At 42.9% G+C, this 22418-nt stretch overlaps 1 protein-coding gene across 13 annotated transcripts in view; it reads right to left on the minus strand.

The window, feature by feature from the left end:
• fnbp1b (formin binding protein 1b) overlaps positions 1 to 22418 on the minus strand; it is a 145784-nt gene that overhangs the window by 98596 nt on the left and 24770 nt on the right. For all 13 annotated transcript variants that reach the window (XM_078426189.1, XM_078426201.1, XM_078426198.1 and 10 more), the window contains exon 2: positions 2741 to 2856. In XM_078426189.1, the coding sequence (XP_078282315.1) occupies positions 2741 to 2856 (116 nt within the window). The remainder of the gene's footprint in view (positions 1 to 2740; positions 2857 to 22418) is intronic.

Raw genomic sequence — 22418 nt, forward strand, 5'->3', positions numbered from 1 at the left:
TTGATTATAATCATTGATTATTGTATATTTATCTGTGAATTTTGCATTAATGGGCCTGTAAAGCTGCTGCAAGTAAGATTTCAGTATTCTGCTCATGGTATATGACAATTAAACACCCTTGACAAAAGAAAACTCTTACTTGCTGCAACTTTACAGACACGTGTGTTAGGTGGTTCGGTGATTGATTAAACCAAGGTTTATGGTGCCATTTAGAAATGAATTGACTTTCTCAAATTTATGAATATCAATCATGCCAATGAGGGTTGCAAACCAACACCACTTCCTTCACCAGAATGCAATTACTATGATGTCACTAAAGATTGATATAATAGCTACTTACAAAGCAAGCATTTATCTGCTGAATCCTCCTACCTCTGTTCGTAGCAAGGGAACAGACCCTTGCAATTCAAGCTAATTATGTACGTCAAGTTTAATCTCTTAAAATGTAATGAAACTATAAAATCATTATTTTCATTTTTCCATTCTAATTAAAATTTAAAAATACTCTCTGTACCCCAGGTTAAAAAGCCTTGAAAATAATTGAATTTTGTTGAATAATGAATGAATTCCCTGGCTAGGAGTGAATTCCACACAGGGAAAACCAATCCATTCATACCAAAATAAGAATTAACCTGCATCGACATCATGTTTTTCATAAACCATGTCCAGAAATGTTTCGTAGCCAATTTTGCCATGGTCACTGTATAAATAAGCACACCAGCCCCAAGATGCATAAAAATTCAAGATAGTTGCTGACAGACAAAATAATTGTTTCAATTATACTAGTTGAAGGATAAAGTTGTAGGTACAAACTAAGATTTATTTTGAGGACTGCGATTTGCTGGTAGAGAGAGAATGGAGGTAAGGGGGAGTGATGAAGGTTGACTCGAGGATGGAAACATTTGGGTTGGGGAGGCATTGGGTGAGTGGTGGGTTGCAATTCATGAATGTTAAGACAAGAGAGGACCTACTGATCAGAAAAGCAAAAGGCCTCTTGGACCCACCAACAATGGCCAAGGTGAGATCGAGGGTTCTTTCACCCACAACAAACATGATCACAACTATCCAGTTAAGTGTCAGCTTTCAAGGCCAATGGGGTTTGCAGGGTTTGGATGCAGGGAAAAGCCCTGTACAAGCAGCATCGAACACATCAACTTTGTTACCACTGAATGTGCCCAGCAGTCTCCAAAAGCAGGGGCATCTGGAGAGCAGATGCTGGAATCTTGAGCAAATCAGAAAGTGCTGAAGTATCTCAGCAGGTCAGGCAGCACCTCTGGAAGGAATGGACAGACGGCACAAGTTAAACTCAGCAAGTTCAAGCTTTAGCCTTCTGTTCTACCTAAAAGAGACTCCCCAAGCAGCAGCGTTTAAGCACACTGAGCCTGTAATATAAACTATCCAATTGCTTCAAGACTGAGGAAGGGTCCCGACCCAAGATATCGTCTGTTCATTCCCTCCGCAGATGCTGCCTGACCCACTGAGTTCCTCCTGCACTTTCTGTTTTGCTGATGATTCCAACATCTGGAGTTTGTGTCTCCAATTTGCTTTACTTTCATTTTACCCATTTGTTGAATTGAGGGCATTTCTGGCGAGATCGCCATTTATTATCTATTTCTAATTGACTTTGAGAATTATACTCACACAGCCACATTGGTTATCGTGCTCCATAATTTTTGACAAAGTGACAAAAAAGGAAGAGCAATATAATTCCAAGTCAGGATGATGTGCAACATATAGAGGAACCTGCCGGTCACAGTATCTTCATGGGTCTGCTATGCTTATCCTTCTTGGTGATAGTGGTGTGAAAGAGACACAGTGGGAAAAGGCAGAAAGTAGGATAATTCTCAAGGCTTGGCCATAGGGCTCATTGAAGCCCTTTTGAGAATGGATAATGCCACTCAGTCCCAGTTGCAAAGCAAAATTGAACGAAAGTGAACTTCCTAAAACCTCAGCCTCCTTTGCACCATGAAAAAAAAGTCCTAGCAGTCCAGTCTCTCCCTATAGCTCAGGCCCTTCAGCCCTGACAACTTGTCCATAAACCCAAGAGGACTGAATAGTATGGAATGTAGGCAAGCGACTGTAATCACGACACAGAAAATATCAATGTTGGCATGCCAAACTTGATCATCTTTTACTCCAATTTTTAGTATCTTCAGTCTCTGGCATTTCAATATTTGTGTGCTGGCGCGCTGGCTCATTAGATAGCAGTTATGGCACACGAACCTAGGACATTTGTCAGTGCGGAGGAAAATTAAACTCCAACAATCTTCTTGAAAACATACAACCTGTGAATTTATGGAGAACATTTCTTGATTCTCTTTTGTACTATTCAATAAAAAACACTGACAACTAGAGTTTTGGCTGCAGCCATAGCAGTTTTACCCAAGACACAAATGTTAATCGGAAAACATTTCACGTGTACTCAAGCAACGCGGACAAGTTTACTTCCCGTCTGCCACGGTTCAGTAATGAGGGAACCAACACTCACATGGATTGACACTCACCTGTGGGGTATTGTTTAAACAAAACACTGAGTACCCAAACACATACTGCACGATTGTGCATGGGTGTCCATGTTTCTATTCTATTCGAAGGGCCGAATGGCCTCCTCCTGTGCCTATTGTCTATTCACAAAGTAATCAGTCTGAATTCTTAATGGTGTAAGGAAATCACACAATTCTGATTTATAGCATTCTCTGCTTGAAGCATAAACATCAAAAGCATTTTTCATAGTACTCACCGAAGCTGCTTTGCATAATTGATCTCAATATCCGTTCTGTCTTTCACAAACTTGTTGTATCGCTCCACAAATTCAATCCCCCATTGCAGGTGTTTATCCAAGTTGTCAAACTGATCCTGTAAGAGTGCAAAAAAAAAAGAATCACTGTATATTTTCCTCCCCAAATTCAGGCTTTTTTTTCTCATTCTCAATCAATTATTTAGTTCAGTTTATTGTCACGTGTACTGAGGTGTACAGATATTGTCATGCTTGATATGTCATGCTTTTCTACATGAAAATAAACTAATTTCTCATTAAATAATAAATGCAGTGCAGAAAGTGGAAACACTGAAGAGTCAAGAGTGTATAACTGCCACATGTCCTGACAATGGGATAATTAGATTTTTACTTGCTGCGTTTTAACAGGCCTGTAAACGCAATAACACACAGATGATCTATAATAAATTAATAATACAATAAATTAATAATAGCAATACCAGGTAACCATAACTGTGCAAAAACCGAAGTCCGTAGGGCAACCAAAGACACAGTCCATCGTAGATCATTGCTGCTGACGTCAATGCTGTGCAGTGTTCAAGAGCCTGATGGTTACTGGGAAGAAATTATTCTTGAACTTGGTATGCATGGTTTTCTGAACCCTGCAGGGACTTCCTGATGGTCGTAGCAAAATGAAAACATGGCCTGGGTGATGTGGATCTTTGATGACATTGGCTGCATTTTTCAGCGGGTTCCTCCTGTAGATCCCTTTGATGATAGGGAGATATGGGACTCTTGATGGACCGGGCAGTGTCTACCCCTCTCTGTAGTTTAGTTCAGTTTATTCTCACACGTACCGAGGTAGAGTGAAAAGCTTTGTGTGAAAGCTTTAGTTTCTTTTGTTCCCTAATTGCACACAACATGCCATTAAAGTCTTGGAATACTGCATGCTTTAGAATCTATGGTCATACTCCTAGAAGGCGGCCTTTGGCTCTTTGGCCAAAAGTATTGCTTCATTTAAGAGCAGAGTTTCTTCTTTATTTAAACCACATTGCAATCAAGCCGAGGGGTTGGCAGCTATCCAATTTAAGTTGGAAATGAGGCTGTTTATTCACAGGCCACAATTTCTCTGCACTTTTATTCGAAGTGGCCGCTGGACTTAACAGTGCCCAGGCCACGGGGCCTAACATCGCCCGGCGTGGCTCGGCCGCTGGAATTAACATCGCCCGGTGCGGCTCGGCCGCTGGACTTAACATCGCCCGGTGCGGCTTGGCCGCGGGGCCTTCCATCGCCCGGTGCGGCTCGGCCGCGGGGCCTGACATCGTCCGGTGCGGCTCGGCCGCGGGACTTAGCTGCGCACGGCTCGGTCGCGGGGCCTTCCATCGCCCGGCTCGGCCGCGGGACGTTTCAGCGCCCGGTGCGACTCGGCCGCGGGGACTGTGCGGGTCGGTCGGGGATGAGCTGTCTGTCCGTGGGCGTGGGGAAGAGAGTGGAAGTTTTGTTGCCTCCATCACAGTGAGGGGGTGTTTGGAGTCACTGTGATGGACGTTTGTGTTGGGGTCATGTGTCTTGTGTTCTTTTTTGTGTGTGACTGCTATGTAGTTTCGTTCGGTACCTTGGTACCGAATGACAAATAAAGCTCTGTTGTTGGATGAGATATCGCAAAGGCAACCCTGTTCACCACATTTGTGCTTCTTCATTTAAATGCTGCAGCAATCAAATTTGCAGTCCTCCATTTGTGGCCTCCCCAGTGTATTGTACAGTTGCAGTGGAACTTTCCTACTTTTAAACTCAATCTCTTGACATAAAGGTCAAATTCAATTAGCTTTTCCTGTTACCTGTTGCACTTGTCTGCTTGCTTTGTGTTCACACACAAGAAACCCCAAATCCTTTTCTGCAGTTTCACTCCATTCAAGATTTTTTTTTTTCTTCTTCCAAAATTAGTAACTGCACATTTCCCCACATTTTAATCCATTTGCTACCTTTTGCACACCCACTTAACCCAGCAACATCTCTGCAAGCTGCTTGTGTTCTTCTTGCAACTTGTCTTCCAAACTATTTGTGTTTCATTTACAGGTTCGACTGCTATACTTTCACTTCCTCCCTCCAGGCCATTAACACACATGCCAAGCAGTGCGGTCCCAGCACAGATCCCTGTGGTATCCCAACTCTGACCAGTTCTTCTGTTGCTTACTTTTTCTTTACTCCAGCCATATACGGCTTCCCCACAACTGGTTGTGCAACCATAAAACACCCAAGGAGTCCCGGAGTGACAATTGAGAATCTGCTCTGCAAAATACCCATGCTGTAAAGCAGTTGAGAACCACTTGTACTATCACATCCTGTGACTAATTACGGACATAAAAATTGTTAAGTTTGCTGATAAAATAAAATTCAACTGATTAGGAGAAACAGAGAGAGTGTGTGTGTGTGTGTGTGTGTGTGTGTGTGTGTGTGTGTGTGTGTGTGTGTGTGTGTGTGTGTGTGTGTGTGTGTGTGTGTGTGTGTGTGTGTGTGTGTGTGTGTGTACGCATGCATGCTCATCTATATACTAAAACTCGTGTTTGTTATCTTGTTTGTGACTGAACTTCAGCCAAAACGGTACACGATAGCGCAACAATTTTAGACCCACCTTACTCACCATTGTCACTTTAGTGATAATGCAAGTAGATTTATTGAAATCAGTGTTATATATTTAAAGTTATTTTAAAGTTTAAAAGGAGGGGAGGAGGGAGGGGGAAAGGGGGAAGTGGGGGAGAAGGGGGAAGTGGGGGAGAAGGGGGGGGGGAGGACAGGGTGCTGCACCAATGCAGGAGAGATTTGGGCCCAACGGGTCCACTTTGTCTAGTAAGAGATAAACCTCAACAAGCATAGCGTCAAGCATGAAAGATTTCAAGCACTCTTGCCCGAGTCAGAAGGTTGTGAGTTCAAGTCCCACTCCAGCAAATTGAGCACAAGATTGTTGATAGGTGCTCCAGTACCCATCTTCTTTATTTAAACCACATTGCAATCAAGCAATCAGAGAGAGTGTTGCATTGTTGAAATGGTAAAGAATTGTTGAATGGTGAAAGTATGACAATTTCAAAAGAAGAGCAGCAATTATCCCGTGTCGTGGACAATATTTATTCTCTAACAAAGCAACATCTCTGCAAGCTGCTTGTGTTCTTCTTGCAACTTGTCTTCCAAACTATTTGTGTTTCATTTACCGCCATGCTTTGTGGGATCCGGCTGTCCGCAAGCTCTCTACCATATCTGCTACCTCATGCGTCATTTACTGTCAGTGGGTGGTGGTGTCCTGTGGTCAGGAAAGGCACTGCATGAATATTTTTCTTATTCCCTCATTACCGAATGATTTATATCCGTACATTATACATAATTTTAAATACATAAAGTACAACAAAGTACTATTCAAAAAGCTTATCGGTAGAAATATGAAGCACAAAATGATAATGGTCTACTCAACCAGGACCTGGCAGAATCAGACAACAAAGTGCCACAATTTACACGTCTGCATTTTGATTAATTACTTCCCCCACATTACCTGGACATTGCTCCAACAAATACCCATCCTTGCATCGACCATTGGCAGAGTTTGGCAAAAAATCTCTCTTATTTCTTCAAATTGAAAAAAATGGCAAATGAAACAAAGTAATCTGCTTCACATGTATAACTGCATTTATCCTCAGTGTTATAACTCAGTGTTGTGAAGAGTTATTCAGCACAGAAATGGTGGTATGATGATGCTCCCTACTTCAAGGCCAATTGATGAACAAACTGCAGCAGCATGTGCCTAACCACATCCTGTAGCTTCAATCTTATTTCCAGGCACTTGTCTCAAACTGCTTGTCGCCACCGAGCTACACTTCCTGGAGCAACTACCACTTAAAATTGAAGTACAGCTCACATTCTGAATAACCTCATTTTAGTTTTTATATCAGCATTAGTTTTTAAACAGCACCCAATCTGGATGCAAAACAAAAAGGGAAGCAAACTATTTTAATTCCCTAAAAAATCGGTAATATGTTCCCAGATGGGTCACCGAGTGCAGTTTTAAAGGTGAGAAAGTCAAGTCAAGTCAAGTCAAATTTATTTGTCACATACACATACACGATGTGCAGTGAAATGAAAGTGGCAATGCCTGCGGGTTGTGCACAAAAAGAATTACAGTTACAGCATATAAATAAAGTTAATAAGTTACTATTAGTGTCGACAAAAATTTAGTCTCTGGGGTTATAAAAGTTGACAATCCTGATGGCCTGTGGGAAGAAGCTCCGTCTCATCCTCTCCGTTTTCACAGCGTGACAGCGGAGGCGTTTGCCTGATCGTAGCATCTGGAACAGTCCGTTACTGGGGTGGCAGGGGTCCCTCATGATCTTGCTTGCTCTGGATCTGCACCTCCTGATGTATAGGTCCTGCAGGGGGACAAGTGTAGTTCCCATGGTGCGTTCTGCCGAACGCACTACTCTCTGCAGGGCCATCCTGTCCTGGGCAGAGCTGTTCCCAAACCAGACTGTAATGTTGCCGGACAGGATGCTATCTACAGCCCCAGAGTAGAAGCAATGAAGGATCCTCAGAGACACTCTGAATTTCCTCAGTTGTCTAAGGTGGTAAAGGCGCTGCTTAGCCTTACCCACCAGTGCGGCAATGTGCGTTGCCCACGTCAGATCCTCTGCGATGCGGACTCCCAAGTATTTAAAACTGCTCACCCTATCCACAATAGACCCATTTATCTCCAGTGGCGTGTACGTCCTTGGATGTTTAGCTCTTCTGAAGTCCACAATCAGCTCCTTTGTTTTAGTGACATTCAAGAGGAGGCTATTGTCCTGACACCAGAGTGCCAGATCAGCCACCTCCTCCCGGTAGGCCTTCTCATCGTTGTTGGAGATCCGGCCCACCACCACAGTATCATCAGCAAACTTGATGATGGAGTTTGAGCTGAACCTGGCCCCACAGTCATGTGTGTACAGGGAGTACAGTAGGGGGCTAAGGACGCAGCCCTGGGGGGATCCTATGTTCAGGGTGAGGGAGCTAGATGTGTGTTCCCCCATCCTGACCACTTGGGGCCTGGCAGTGAGAAAGTCCAGGACCCAGGCACACAGAGGGGTGCTAAGCCCCAGTTCCAGCAGCTTCTCAACCAGTCTGCTGGGGACTATTGTGTTGAATGCTGCACTAAAGTCAATGAACAGCATCCTCACATAGCCCCCCTGGCTGTCCAGATGAGAGAGAGCGGTGTGTAGAACCTGGGAGACCGCATCATCCGTGGACCTGTTCGGACGGTATGCGAACTGTAGTGGGTCCATGTTGCGAGGAAGGAGGGCGCAGATGTGCTTCTTGACTAGCCTCTCAAAGCATTTCATGACAACCGAGGTGAGGGCCACCGGTCGGTAGTCATTTAAACACGCTGGAGAGGCATTCTTTGGCACCAGTACAATGATGGATCTTTTGAAGCATGCAGGGACCACGGACTTTCCCAAGGAGAGGTTGAATATTGTGGTGAGCACTGGAGCAAGCTGAGTAGCACAAGACTTTAGTACTCGCCCAGATATACCATCTGGGCCTCCAGCTTTCCTCGTGTTCACACGCGTCAGAGCCCACCTCACCTCATGCTCGGACACCGAGAATGTGTGCACATCCCCGACGGTGGATCCCCCTCCAGCCTCGCTAGCCAGCGCCCCTTCGGTGCTGTTTTTAGACGGCGAGCTGGTGGTGTTACCCGTCTCAAACCGTGCATAAAAGGAGTTCAGGTCATCAGCTAAGGAGGAGCCGGCACTTCCGGTTGAGGGGGTGCTGGACCTGTAGCTAGTTATAGTCCGTAGCCCCTGCCAAAGGCGCCTGGTGTCCTGCTGCTCCATCTGTGACTCCATCTTGTCCCGGTACCTCCTTTTTGCGTCCTTCACCGCCCTTCGCAGTCGGTAGGACTCTCCCTTGTAGTCGTCCATGTTGCCGGATGCCAGACCGGAGTTGTAAGCAGCGGTGCGAGCATTCAAGGCCAAGATTTAGTGGTAATCTGAGGGACAATTTCTTCATTCAGAGGATGGTGGCCATATGGATCGAGCTGCCAGAGGTAGATGAGGCAGGAACAATAACAACATTTAAAAGACATGTGGACAGGTACATGGATAGGAGAATGTTCATAAGATTATAAGTATTGGAGTAGAATTTGGCCATTCGGCCCATCAAGTCTCCTCCGCCATTCAATCATGGCTGATCTATCTCTCCCTCCGAACCCCATTCTCCTGCCTTCTCCCCATAACCTCTGACACCCGTACTAAACAAGAATCTATCTATCTCTGCCTTAAATATATCCACTGACTTGGCCTCCACAGCCTTCTGTGGCAAAGAATTCCACAAATTCACCACCCTTTTTGACTAAAGAAATTCTTCCTCATCTCCTTCCAAAAAGAACCTTCTTTAATTCTGAGGCTATGACCTCTAGTCTTATACTCTCCCACTAGTGGAAACATTCCCTCCGCATCCACTCTATCCAAGCCTTTCACTATTCTGTACGTTTCAATGAGGTCCCCCCTCATTCTTCTAAACTCCAGCAAATATAGGTGCAGTGCCATCAAACGCTGATCAAATGTTAACCTACTCATTCCTGAGATCATTCTTGTTAACCTCCTCTGGACCCTCTACAGGGCCAGCACATCCTTCCTCTGTTATGGAGGCCTGACCTGCACCTCAGAGCTTCAGCATTACATCCCTGTTTTTGTATATAAGCCCTCTGGAAATAAATGCTACCATTGTGTTTGCTTTCTTTACCACTGATTCGACTTGCAGATTAACCTTTTGGGAATCCTGCACCACCATGCCCAAGTCCCTTTGCACCTCCGATTACTGAATTCTATCTCCATTTAGAAAATTATCCAAGTTTCTAGGTTTAGAGAATCTAGATTTCGAGAAAAAGGGAGCAAACCCGAGCAAATGGGACTAGCTTAGATGGAGCATCTTGTCCATATGGATGTGTTGGCCTGAAGGGCCTGCTTATGTGCTGTATGACTCTGCAACTATAAAACATTACTGGAAATCATATATTTTAAAGTATGGAATTAATATTGACAAAACTATGGATTGGTAATGTACCAACCAAATCTGTGGGGAATAAAATTGACATTTCGTATAGTACAATCAAGTTTGTTAAGTGGAAGCTGGTGGAACTCTGCAATAGCAGCTTCACATGGTATTTATGCTTTTACTCTCCACCGAGAACAAAGGGAAAAAAGTGTATCAAACAGACCATGCTCAACGTTTATAGTGAACAGACTTGAAGATACAGTCCACCACACATGTCCATTCTATTGTAAAATAATGCACCAATTGATTTGGGATGGGTGGTTGACGTCAGCGGGGAAACAGAGGATCAAACTGCACTGTTTAAAACATAACACTTTTAAGCATTTGCAAAAAAAGCAAAAGTGCTGGAAGAATTCAGTGGGTCAGGCTACCTCTGTCGAGGGAATGGGCAGACACGGTTTCAGGTCGGGACCATTCTTCACACTCAAGAAACATTGTCTGTTCATCCCCTCTACAAGAAGGGTCCCAACCCGGACCATCATCTGTCCATTCCCTCCACACATGCTGTCTGACCCTCTAAGTTCCTCCACCTCTTTATGTTTTGCTCACGATTCCAGCATCCGCAGTTTTATTTATCTCCATGTCACAACAAAGCATTAACTCAGAGAAATTAAATAACTCAGTAAAAAAATGAGTTATATTTATGAACAAGCAGAAAAACACGCTAGAGGCAGGAAACATGTTCCCAATGTTGGGGGAGTCCAGAACCAGGGGCCACAGTTTAAGAATAAGGGGTAGGCCATTTAGAATGGAGATGAGGGAAAAAAAATTCACTCAGAGAGTTGTAAATCTGTGGAATTCTCTGCCTCAGAAGGCAGTGGAGGCCAATTCATTGGATGCTTTCAAGAGAGAGCTAGATAGAGATAATGATAGCAGATTTAGGGGGTATGGGGCGAGAGCAGGAACGGGGTACATTGGGGATGCTCAGCCATGATCACATTGAATGGCAGTGGTGGCTCGAAGGGTCGAATGGCCCACTCCTGCACCTATTGTCTATTGTCCATAAAATCCTCTACATGGGCTGAAGATTGCTCTCATTTTGTTCCTCGTTTGTCTTGATTTCTATCATTGTATCAACATTATACTAAATTTGTTAAAATGTAACCAGGAATAAATGCAATCTAAAAATGCTATCTTTGGGGACAGTAACTGTCTGAAGACACTTCAATCATGTGAGGTTTCACAAGTATAATTTTTTTTAACTCAACAAAGCATGGCAGTAACAGATGGATATAATCCAGTCAATATTGCAATAACATCAGATGCTATCTTAATAAATTCAAGTCACCAGGACTGCGAAGCATTTGAATTTCAGGCATTAATTACAGACACATGGGGAACAACACATTCCACTGGAACACTGGCAAAAATCTATTTACGTCATTCAATTTACACTTTTCCCTCTGTAGATCCATGCATAATATGCATGTCCAACCATTCCAATAAATACATGCAATGTATCTTTTGAAAAAATATTTAAATGAAACTGATTTGATCTAGTTGAAAAAATTATGAGAGAATGTTTTATCAACAGGTTAAGTGAACTTGAAGGATTCCCAAATAAAATGTACTGCTGTAAAGCTGAGTGGGATTTTTGAGGGGTGGTAAGTAGGGAATGCTTCCTTGATCTAAGGAAATGGGAAATGTTTGCCTTCGTTGAGCCAGATGTGATGAGCTAGCTTTCTCCAAAAACATCTGCTTTGCTGTATTCTTTTTTTCTGAATGGGATCTGAAGTGTTGCTTTTAGAGATTAGTGCTCAGAGTTCAGAAACAAGTTTGATTCTAGATCCTGCATTGTATTATTTAGCTTTTCACCTGGTTAATGTAATTTAATGTCTTATACATGGTGACATGATGTGATTTTGGCTCATTTCGTACATGCTCCGTAAACCATTTATCATTTCTTGTTAGGTCACAATAGACAATAGGTGCAGGAGGAGGCCATTCGGCCCTTCGAGCCAGCACCACCATTCAATGTGATCATGGCTGATCATTCTCAATCAGTACCCCGTTCCTGCCTTCTCCCCATACCCCCTGACTCCGCTATCCTTAAGAGCTCTATCTAGCTCTCTCTTGAATGCATTCAGAGAATTGGCCTCCACTGCTTTCTGAGGCAGAGAATTCCACAGATTCACAACTCTCTGACTGAAAAAGTTTTTCCCCGTACACACGCCCCTCCCATATCAAAAAGCCCCACCATAAACAAACCCAACCCAGCATAAGCCTCACCCACAACCAGTTCCTTCTGGTATATATACTGTGTTGGCAACCCCACCATACATCATGGGCATGGTGGATTGTTCAGGGGATTCTAAAAACATCCATTGTTTCAAAACAAAAACCTATCTTCAGAATATCTGCTCTAATATACATTCCAAAGAAAAAACAGTTTGAAATTGGAAGGACGGCTTTGGAAACTTGAGATTCTCGTGTGCATCTACAATGGACTATGTTAGTTAGCCTATACCAAACCAGGTATGTCCAGTTTAAGTTATTTCACACCATTGCGATAGAGATGAAGGAAGCTTCCAGACCAGACATTTTATCATTTAGCACATCAAGTATGATTTATAGAGACATGAGGGGCGGCAGATGTTGGAATGCCAAGTAATTCAATGGAGCCTTTTGTTAAATATCGAAGTTAACAATGTTATTATAGCTACTGAAATTGTATTGAATTACCTCCTTTGATCTTAAGAGCATAAAAATTTGATGTGCTATAAGTTTGGGACATTTTACCGAGAGGGTCTCCAAGAGAATGTCTGTTTCTCTTTGTGAATGAAGACATCTATATACTAAAACTCTCATTTGTTACCTTGTTTGTGACTGAACTTCAGCCAAAATGGTACACGATAGCGCCACAATTTTAGGCCCACCGTACTCACCATTGTCATTTTAGTGATAATGCAAGTAGTTTTATTGAAATTGGTGTTATATTTTAAAAGTTATTCGCATTTTAAAGTTTAAAAGGAGGGGAGGAGGAGGGGAGGGGGGAGTGGGGGAGAAGGGAGGGGGGGTTGTGGAGAGAGGGGGGGGGACAGGGTGCTGCACCAATACAGGAGAGGTTTGGGCCCAACGGGTCCACTTGGTCTAGTTTATATTAACAATCTGAGTGGCTTAGTTCACAAGTTACAACAAGTACACCTGCAAACTTTCATGTTTACATTCACCACTATTTCCTCACAAAAATACATTAAATTGATGTCTCATTTTGAGTAGAGATCCTCAATTACTTATGCAACAATACTGGATGTCCCGGTTACTAACCATTTTAACTCCCCTTCCCATATCAACCTTACTGCCCTGGGCCTCCACCAATTGCCAGAGCAATGCCGCATGCAAACTGGAGGAACTGCACCTCGTATTCTGTTTGTGCCGCTTACAACGCAATGATACGAACATTGAATTCTCCAATTTTAGGTCGCGCTCAGTTGAGAGCTGCTGCCTCACAAAACTCCACCTCCACACTGGAAATAGATTTATTAACTATTTTATGATACTAATGCTGATATTCAATTTGTAGACTGACAAGAGCTTTGGAATAACCTGGTGTCAAATGTAACTATTTCACATATTTCATCCTCACTGGTTTCCACAAAGCACTGGTTTGTCTTAGTCTGCTCGATTTTTTATTTCCTCTGATAAGAATCCCGCCATCGGTCTGAAGAAGGGTCCCAGCCCGAAACATCTTCTGTCCATTCCCTCCACAAATGCTGCCCGACCCACTGTTACACCAGCACTTTGTGCTTTGCCTCAAGGTTCCAGCATCTGCAGTTGCTCGAGTCTCCATGATCTATGACATGCTGTTCACATCTCAATTTCTGGTCTGATCAGAGCTAAAGTTCTAGTCCAAATCTCTAAAACAGCCACTGGCAATGTGGTCTTTCATCTGCTCCGAGACAGGAGTCAGGCCTGCGGCAGTTGGCAGATTTCAGCGACGGCTTCCTTATAGACGCACAGGCATGTTAAACATTCGCCATCATTAAGGTTCAAGTATGATTTCTTTCCAGATGCCTTGGGCAGAAACATCCTCATGTTACAAACCCTTCATAACTTCAGTATTTGCATTAAAATTCCTCATAAACTTGCAACACCAAAGAATGATGAAAGAGAAGTTAACTACAACGCACTTTCAAGTAGTTAATAACTAGATTAAATAATGCTGATAATGGGTCCTTCACTCTAAAGTATTCACCATTGAATGTGCATTATTCACAGACGAGACTGGAGGGCCAAGAGTCGATAGACTCAGGCTCGGCGAACGTATCGCTGAACACGTCCGCTCAGTCCGCCTAAACCTACCTGATCTCCTGGTTACTGAACACTTGAACGCCGGCTCCCATTCCCACCCTTACCTTTTTTGTCCTAGGGCTTCTCCATTGTCAGAGTGAGGCCCAGCGCAAAAAGGAGGAACAGCACCTCATATTTCACATGGGCAGCTTACACCCCAGCGGTATGAACATTGACTTCTCTAACTTCAAGTAGCCCTTGCTTTCCCTCTCTCTCTCTCTCTCCATCCCCTTTCCCTTCCCAGTTCTCCGACCAGTCTTACCATCTCCAACTACATTTTATCTCTGTTTGCTTTGTTGTAACCTTCTCCCAACTAACAATGGCCTATTCTACATTATTCTTTGATCTCCATTCCCTTGGTCCTGTTTTCACACCTTATACTTCTTTATCTATACACTTCCTTATCTATGTACCGCTCACGCCCCTGACATCAGTCTGAAGACGAGTCTTGACTCGAAACGTCACCCATTCCTTCTCTCCAGAGATGGTGCCTGTCCCGGTGAGTTACTCCAGCATTTTGTGTCTGTAGTCGATAGACTAGTGTTTAAATGTCATATGTACCAGCGGCATCAGGCCGTAGCTTGACAGGCTCATAAACACAATCACAAATAATATAATAATACAATAAATGAATAACCTCAATACTTTGTAACCATACGAGTGCAAAACTCAGTCTGGAGTGCAATCAAACGCATGAATGTCATTTGCAGTAAATTGAGGGCAGCCATGAAATGTCAGCCAAGCCACTAACTCTTGTGACTTCCTTTGGTTGTGGGAGAGGTTCTACCCTTGTCAGTACTCTTGACCCTTGCTCAAAAAGTAGCAAAGCTGCTCTCAGCTCTCTGCTTTTCTCAAAAATGCTCTGATCTTGGCTACAAGTTAGATCCATGAAGGAGCGGGGGAGGGAGGGAGGGATTGGGAGGTAGAGCTACACCAAATTAGGCTTAGGGAGTTCGCCTGTGCAGATTTTTTATGAGTTTCTATTGCATTCCTTAGAGTAGAATGGCTGCAAAAGGACCACGTATTTAATGTGTTTGATTTTTTTTTAGAATTTAGTTCAATGCTCTTGTGCATGTTTTGTTAAATGATTTGGGGAATGCTGGTTTTACAATTCAAAAAAGCCGAAAATCATGATGTGATAATTTGTTTTTTTAACTGATTTGCTGTGAAATTAATAGATAGAAATAATTTTCTTTATGTCTTTTGCCCTATCATAAAAGTGAATTTAAAGTAACAAGCAACAAAATAGTTAGTGGATACACAAAATGCTGGAGTAACTCTGCAGGTCAGGTAGCATCTCTGGAGAAAAGCTATAGGTGATGTTTTGAGTCTGAAAAATCACCTCTACGTTTTCTCCAGAGACGCTGCCAATCAGCTGAGTTACTCCAGCACTTTGTGTCAATCTTCAGTATTGACAACACCTGCAGTTTCTTCCTGCACAAAGATGCAGAGGAGTTGTGTCGCAACTTGGACTTCGACACACTCAGCGACAAATTATGTAACCAATAAACTTCCCAGTCAAGTGCTTTGATGTACTTTGAACTTGCAAATAACAACATAAGCCGCAAGTAACAAACAGCAGGATTCAAAAACAAGGTAACAATCAGCGAAGCTGCAACACAGGGATATATACAAGCAAACCAAATGACAGAACAAAACAGAGTGATCTAAGGAATTGTACAACTAACAGATCAATGCACAACCCTGCTGCCACATCCAGTCAGGAATGGAGATGGAGTACGGAGAGCATAGACCAGTCCTGCACAGGACCAGGCCCTTTGGCCCACAATGTCCGACCATAATTCCAAGTTAAACTGAATCTCACCTGCCTGCACATGATCAATCTCTCTCCATTCTCTGCCTTCCCATGTGCCCATCTAAATGCCTGTTAAATGCCACTATCGTGTCTAAATAGTTCTGAATCATCCTCATTATGAGTGATCTGGGTGCATATTTTATCCTGCACAGTTCAAGATCATGCTGACTCAGTTAACATCATTCTGCCTCGTCATACTGTTGGAATTAATGTTAGGAATTTAGTACTACAATGAGATAGTTGACCAATATTAAAACTCATCCTTTTGACCATGAGAAGTGTAACTTTAGATGTTATCAGAGAAGCTTTGGTGGGTGGTTGCTGTGCTTCTTGTTTAAGGTCCTGGGTGAGATCGTTTAGTTTAGTTTAGAGATACAGCATGGAAACACGTCCTTCAGGCCACCGAGTCAGCGCCAATCATCTGTTCACACTAGCTCTATGTTATCCCATTTTCTCATCCACTCCCTCAACAGCAGCGGCAAAATACAGAGGCCAATTAGCCTACACACCTGCATGTCTTTGGGATGCGGGAGGAAACTGGAGCACCTGGAAGAAACCCACGCGTTCACAGAGAGAACGTGCAAACTCCACACAGACAGCACCCGAGGTCAGGATCGAACCCGGGTCTCCGGTGCTGAGGCAGCAGCTCTGGCCAGTTGCACCACTGTGCCCCCAAACACATTGCAGTACTGTGAACAACATAGAGCTTCTTGTGTTATTGAAGCTGTGTTCAAAGCAAATTGCAGAGGGGAGTATAGTGTGCCCTCGTTCACCTCTGGCTTGCAGAGTGTGATTGGTTGAGAGATTTGGGGAATAATGCAAGTGACGACACAGATCACTTTGCCACAGGTCTGTTATTGGTGCCACTGTGTTCGTGAAGTGGGGGTAGATAGATTTCGGTCACTGGCTCCCCGGATAGTTGCAGTGGTAATGCCTCAATGCCAATGGGATGTGGTTGGACTCTCCAGGATGGTCCTTGCCTGGCACTTGTGTTGAGCGGGAGTGACAATCACTTGCTCACTTATTACTCCAAGCGCCAATGTCTAGATCTTGCCTGCATGGACAGGGGTTGCTACATTAACTGGGAAGCTTGCAGGTGGAATTGGAGCACTGCGATCGTGATCTGACAACCCAATTCTTAATAAATGCACATTGTCATGGTGAGCAAAAGACAAAGCGCTGGAAGAACTCAGCAAGTGAAGCATTCACAGAGGAAATGGACAGATGACCTTTCGGGTCGGGGCCCCTATTCTGACTAATTCATCAGTTATTGCCATGTCTTTTTCCACAGATGAATTCACTTGTCCTTGGTTGAGGTGTTCAACCACTATTAAAATTACTCTGTTACTCGATACATTTATTCTCTCACAGTGTTATTAATCTTCCCCATTGGACAGCTACGCAGTGAGCACTCCAAGCCTACCATTCCATAAAACTCAAGGGTTGTGTCACGGCATGCACAAAGTTACGTATTAATGCCCAATGAAAATAAAAGTTAACATATAAAATGTGTAGGAAAGAACGGCAGATGATGGTTTATTCGAAGATAGGCACAAAATGCTGGAGTAACTCAGCGGGACAGGCAGCATCCCTGGAGAGAAGGAATGGATGACGTTTTGGGTCGAGACCCTTCTTCAGTCTGAGATATAGACAGACATAGAAAATAGGTGCAGGAGTAGGCCATTCAGCCCTTCGAGCCTGCACCGCCATTCAATATGATCATGGCTGATCATCCAACTCAGTATCCCGTACCTGCCTTCTCTCCATACCCCCTGATCCCTTTAGCCACAAGGACCACATCTAACTCCCTCTTAAATATAGCCAATGAACTGGCCTCAACTACCTTCTGTGGCAGAGAATTCCACAGATTCACCACTCTCTGTGTGAAAAAAAACGTTCTCATCTCGGTCCTAAAAGACTTCCCCCTTATCCTTAAACTGTGACCCCTTGTTCTGGACTTCCCGCTGAGTTACTCCAGCTTTTTGTGTCTATCTTCGGCTAACATAGACAGATACAAAATAACTATATTTATTAATGCAGGAATTACTTAACAGGATCAGCAACAACAACAATAAAATCACCTCAGTTGGTCCATATTTGAGAGTTAATATCTGTGATCCATCTAGGTTTTTAAAGTGCAATATAAAATCTTCAATCCACAAGAATGTTCCAAGTGTCACATTCCCAGTGCATGGTAACGTCACAACCTGAGGGAATTCTCGTTTATTTATTCAAGGAAATAAAAAGCACCAACAGCTGTGTAGCTATCACGCACAGAAAAAAAATCACAACAATAACTGCACAGAAGGAATTGTAAAATAATTTCAGATTTTAAAACCATTTCAAAATTCCAATCTCAAAACTAAAGGTCAGAATTTTCCTACTTTAAAAAAAAAAAAAGTATGCGCTAATCCATCATCCAAACCATCCTTTTCTGCTGACCACTCACAAACTATCCGCAGTACACTGTTCAACATCTGACAATGAACTTCAGATGAGCTCTCAACACACATCCACTGGGAAAAACAAGCCAATTGTTTCATGCCCCAGGTGCCAGTAAAATGTAGCAGAATAATAAGCCATTTACACAAAATGTAAAAGAAATTAGTTTTGCAAAAATAAAGTTAGTGACTTAAATTGGGAGCGATGATTTTTACTGTCATTATGACTCAAGGATGCTTGAGTGAACACCTGCCCTGTTTTGAAGAATCTTTCCTCCAATATTCTCCAGCAGCTTTCTTATCTTCCTTCCAATCTGCTTCTTTAAACTCATCTGCTTCTTTAAACTCATCTTCTCTGACGTCCTTCCACAATTCTTTGGACCTTACCCCACTTATCTGGGTCTCACAAGCCAACACGACAAAGAAAACAACACAACACGAAAATGACTCTCTGGGATGAAAGCACAGATGTCTTTTTCCCCAGGGAAGGCAAATCAAGAACTAGGGGGCATAGGTTTAAGGTGAGAGGGGAAAGATTTAACCGGAAACTGAGGGGAAATCTTTTTCACACAAAGGGTGGTGGGTACATGGATCAGGTGTCAGAGGAAATTGTTGAGGGAGGTACAATAAAAACAATTGAAAGACATTTGGACAGGTACATGGATAGGGAAGGATTACAGAGAAGATTTCCAAGTCAACATGCTTTGGTCCAGTACCCCTTCTTCAAAGTGAGTTATATTTTACTCTTACATTTTACTATTTTAGAACGGAGATGAGGAAAAACCTTTTCAGAAAGAGAGTTGTAAATCTGTGGAATTCTCTGCCTCAGAAGGCAGTGGAGGCCAATTCTCTGAATGCGTTCAAGAGAGAGCTAGATAGAGCTCTTAAGGATAGTGGAGTCACGGGGCAAGGGGAGAAGGCAGGAACGGGGTACTGATTGAGAATGATCAGCCATGATCACATTGAATGGTGGTGCTGGCTCGAAGGGCCGAATAGCCTACTCATGCACCTATTGTCTATTGAAAGATTACAATATTGCCAGAAACAATGAGAGCTTCTCTTGCTCTTAGCTACCTCCTGCACCCGTGCAGAACTCATGGACTTCGTCATCTGATCCACTTCGAAAATTGATTTCTCTCACTTCAGGTAGCCCCGGCATTCTCTCTCTCTCTCTCTCTATCCCTGCCCCACCCAAGTCGCACTAGCTTCTCATTTTCACCCTACAAACAGCTTACAATGGCCTGTTTCCTTGATCCTTTTTTGCATATCTTTCATTCGTCAAGTCAAGTTTATCTCTCCACATCACCATCTATATCTCTCGTTTCTCTCATCCCTAACCAGTCTGAAGAAGGGTCTAGACCCGGGATGTCACCCATTCCTTCTCTCCAGAGATGCTGCCTGTCCTGCTGAGTTACTCCAGCTTTTAGTGTCTATCTTCGAGAGCTTCTTTTAAACTGAAATGGGCACTTTATTAATAAAGAAGGGAAAATATGTTGAATAATTACTTGCAGCAAGGACAGGGATTTATTAAATTGAAGAAGATGAATTTCAAAATAATAATTAAGAACGTTAAAATCCTATAAAATGATGCTTTCTTCCCCAGGGAATATTATCGAACATGTAATAAGGCATGAAATTATAGCAATCTTTAATTAAGATAAAATGAAAGTTTAATTCGTCAGTGAGACAAGAAGATTTAACTTGTAGATCTCAGTAATCCACATTACTAAAAATAAAATTGCTTTTTTTAAACATGCATTTCATAAACGTCATAGGACAGTTGGCAGTAATACTGAAACAAATTATATCCAATAAATAATTTTATGAGAAAAGAAATGCAAATTTAACTTTCCGAATGCATTCTTCTTCAAAATGAAGACTTATTACTGGAGTGTACTTTTTCTTCGACAATGTGAAAAAAGTAGGGAAATGGGGCTAATTCTTTCTACAAATGTGTACAAATACACTGGGTTGAGCAGCCTCTTCTGTGTGAACAGAGACCAACATTAAATTATTCCAGCAAGTGGAAGTCAGGCAAAACCTTTTAGCTTGCATATACTTCCAACAATAAATAAAAATTCTCCAAAGTTGATCATAGAATTAAATTGTTTTCTGCAGAGATTTTAAAATTATAGTACAGAAACAAATACCAAGAGTGATTAAGGGGGTGTTAATTCCATTTTTAGACATGGTATGATAATTTCAGCCATGACATTGCAAAGGAATGATGCATGTAGTCGACTCGAGTCACAGCAAACCTTCAGCCGACTACAAATTATTATCTTCAAATATGGTAGAGGAGCCATGGTATGTTTTCTGGATTGCAGCCAAGCAGAGGAACCCTGTTTACAACCCTGATTTCCTGGCAAGCTCCTAAAGTGTCCTGTTTTGTAAACAACTCTTTCATACATGCACACATCCAGCCATGCACATTGTCCAAAGAGTTCAATATTTACATGCTCGAGACACAAGATACGGGAAAGGAAACTGCACTCTGAACACATTAAGTGTAGTCAGGCTGGCTTAGAAATAGTGATGTCTACAGACTTCTTAATCACTTTGCAAAATAAATTTGATATCACAAAAAAAACATACAAGTGCTGGAGTAAAACATACAAGTGGGTCACCTCTGAAGAATATGGATAGGTGCTATTTCAGGTCGGGTCCATTCTCCAGACTGATGTTTGTAGTAGGGGAGCGAAAGCTGGAACAGACGGGGGTGGGACAAATCCTGGCAGGTTGCCTGGACCCACCTATCAACTCCCCCTCACCTGCATCCATCTATCATCTGCCTGGCTTTATCCAACACCCACCTCTCTTCTGGCATCCTTCCCTCTACTACAATCAGTCTGAAGAAGGGTTCTAATCTGAGACATCGCCAAACCTCGTTTCTCAACAGATGCTGCCTCTGTGTTTTTTTTATAAACCGGCATTAAGAGTCAAGAGTGTTTTATTGTCATATGTACTGAAACAAAACAATGGAATTCTTACTCTGAGCAGCACACCAGGTCAATAAACACAGTATTCGATAAATATAATAAACAAAAATACTTTCAATAAATAAGACCCAAGAGTGCAAAAACAAACACAACCCGAAGTCCCTAGTGCAACCATGGCAGTTCGTAGTTTAGCTGGAGTTCGTAATGTTTAATAGCCTGATGGTTGTTGGGAAGAAGTTGTTCCTGAATCTGGATCCCCGTGCCTAAATTTGATATTACGCTAGATTTACAATTGAGCAAAATGAAACCAAATTCATGCCAGGCACCTTCTCTGATTCACTTTGTTCTGCAGTAATCTGAATTTAGATTTGGGTTCTGCAACTGAGAAAATAGTGCAAATATATCCATAATTGGTGGGTATATAGAACGCACTGCCAGAGGAAGTAATTGAGGCAGGTACAATAACAACATGTAAAGGACCTTCGGACAGGGACATGGAGAGGAAAGGTTTAGACAGATGTGGGCCAAATGGGAGTAGCTTAGATGGGGCATCTTGGTCAGCATGGACGATAGTATGCTAGATGGTATACGCATGTCCAGGGTGGCACAGTGGCTCAGCTGGTGGAGCATTTGCCTCACAGCACCAGAGAACTAGGTTCAATCTTGACCTAGAGTGCTGTCTGTGTGGAGTTTGCACGTTTTCCTTCAGGCAGGAAAGGATCAAGAGGAGGTTTACAAGAATGATACCGGGGATGATTGGGTTAATGTACGAGAAGAATTTGTTGGCTCTGGGCCTGTATTCACTGGAGCTTAGAAGGATGAGGGTGGATCTCATTTAAATCTATTGGGTAATGAAAGGCCTAGAGGGAGTGGAAAGGATGTTTCCAGTAATGGAAGAGTCTAGAACCCTAGGGCACAGTCTCAGAATAAAAGGACATGCCTTTAGAATGGAGACGAGGATGAATTTCTTTAGCTAGAGGGTGGTGAATCTGTGGAATTCATTGCCACAGATGGCTGTGGAGGCCAAGACATTGGGTATTGGATAGGTTATTGATTAGTAAGGGGGTGAAGGCAGGAGAATGGGGTTGGGAGGGAAAGATAGATCAGCCGTGATTGAATGGCAGAATAGACTCGGGCTGAAA

This window comes from Rhinoraja longicauda, chromosome 31, assembly GCF_053455715.1.
Source record: "Rhinoraja longicauda isolate Sanriku21f chromosome 31, sRhiLon1.1, whole genome shotgun sequence".
Taxonomy (NCBI): Eukaryota; Metazoa; Chordata; class Chondrichthyes; order Rajiformes; family Arhynchobatidae; genus Rhinoraja; species Rhinoraja longicauda.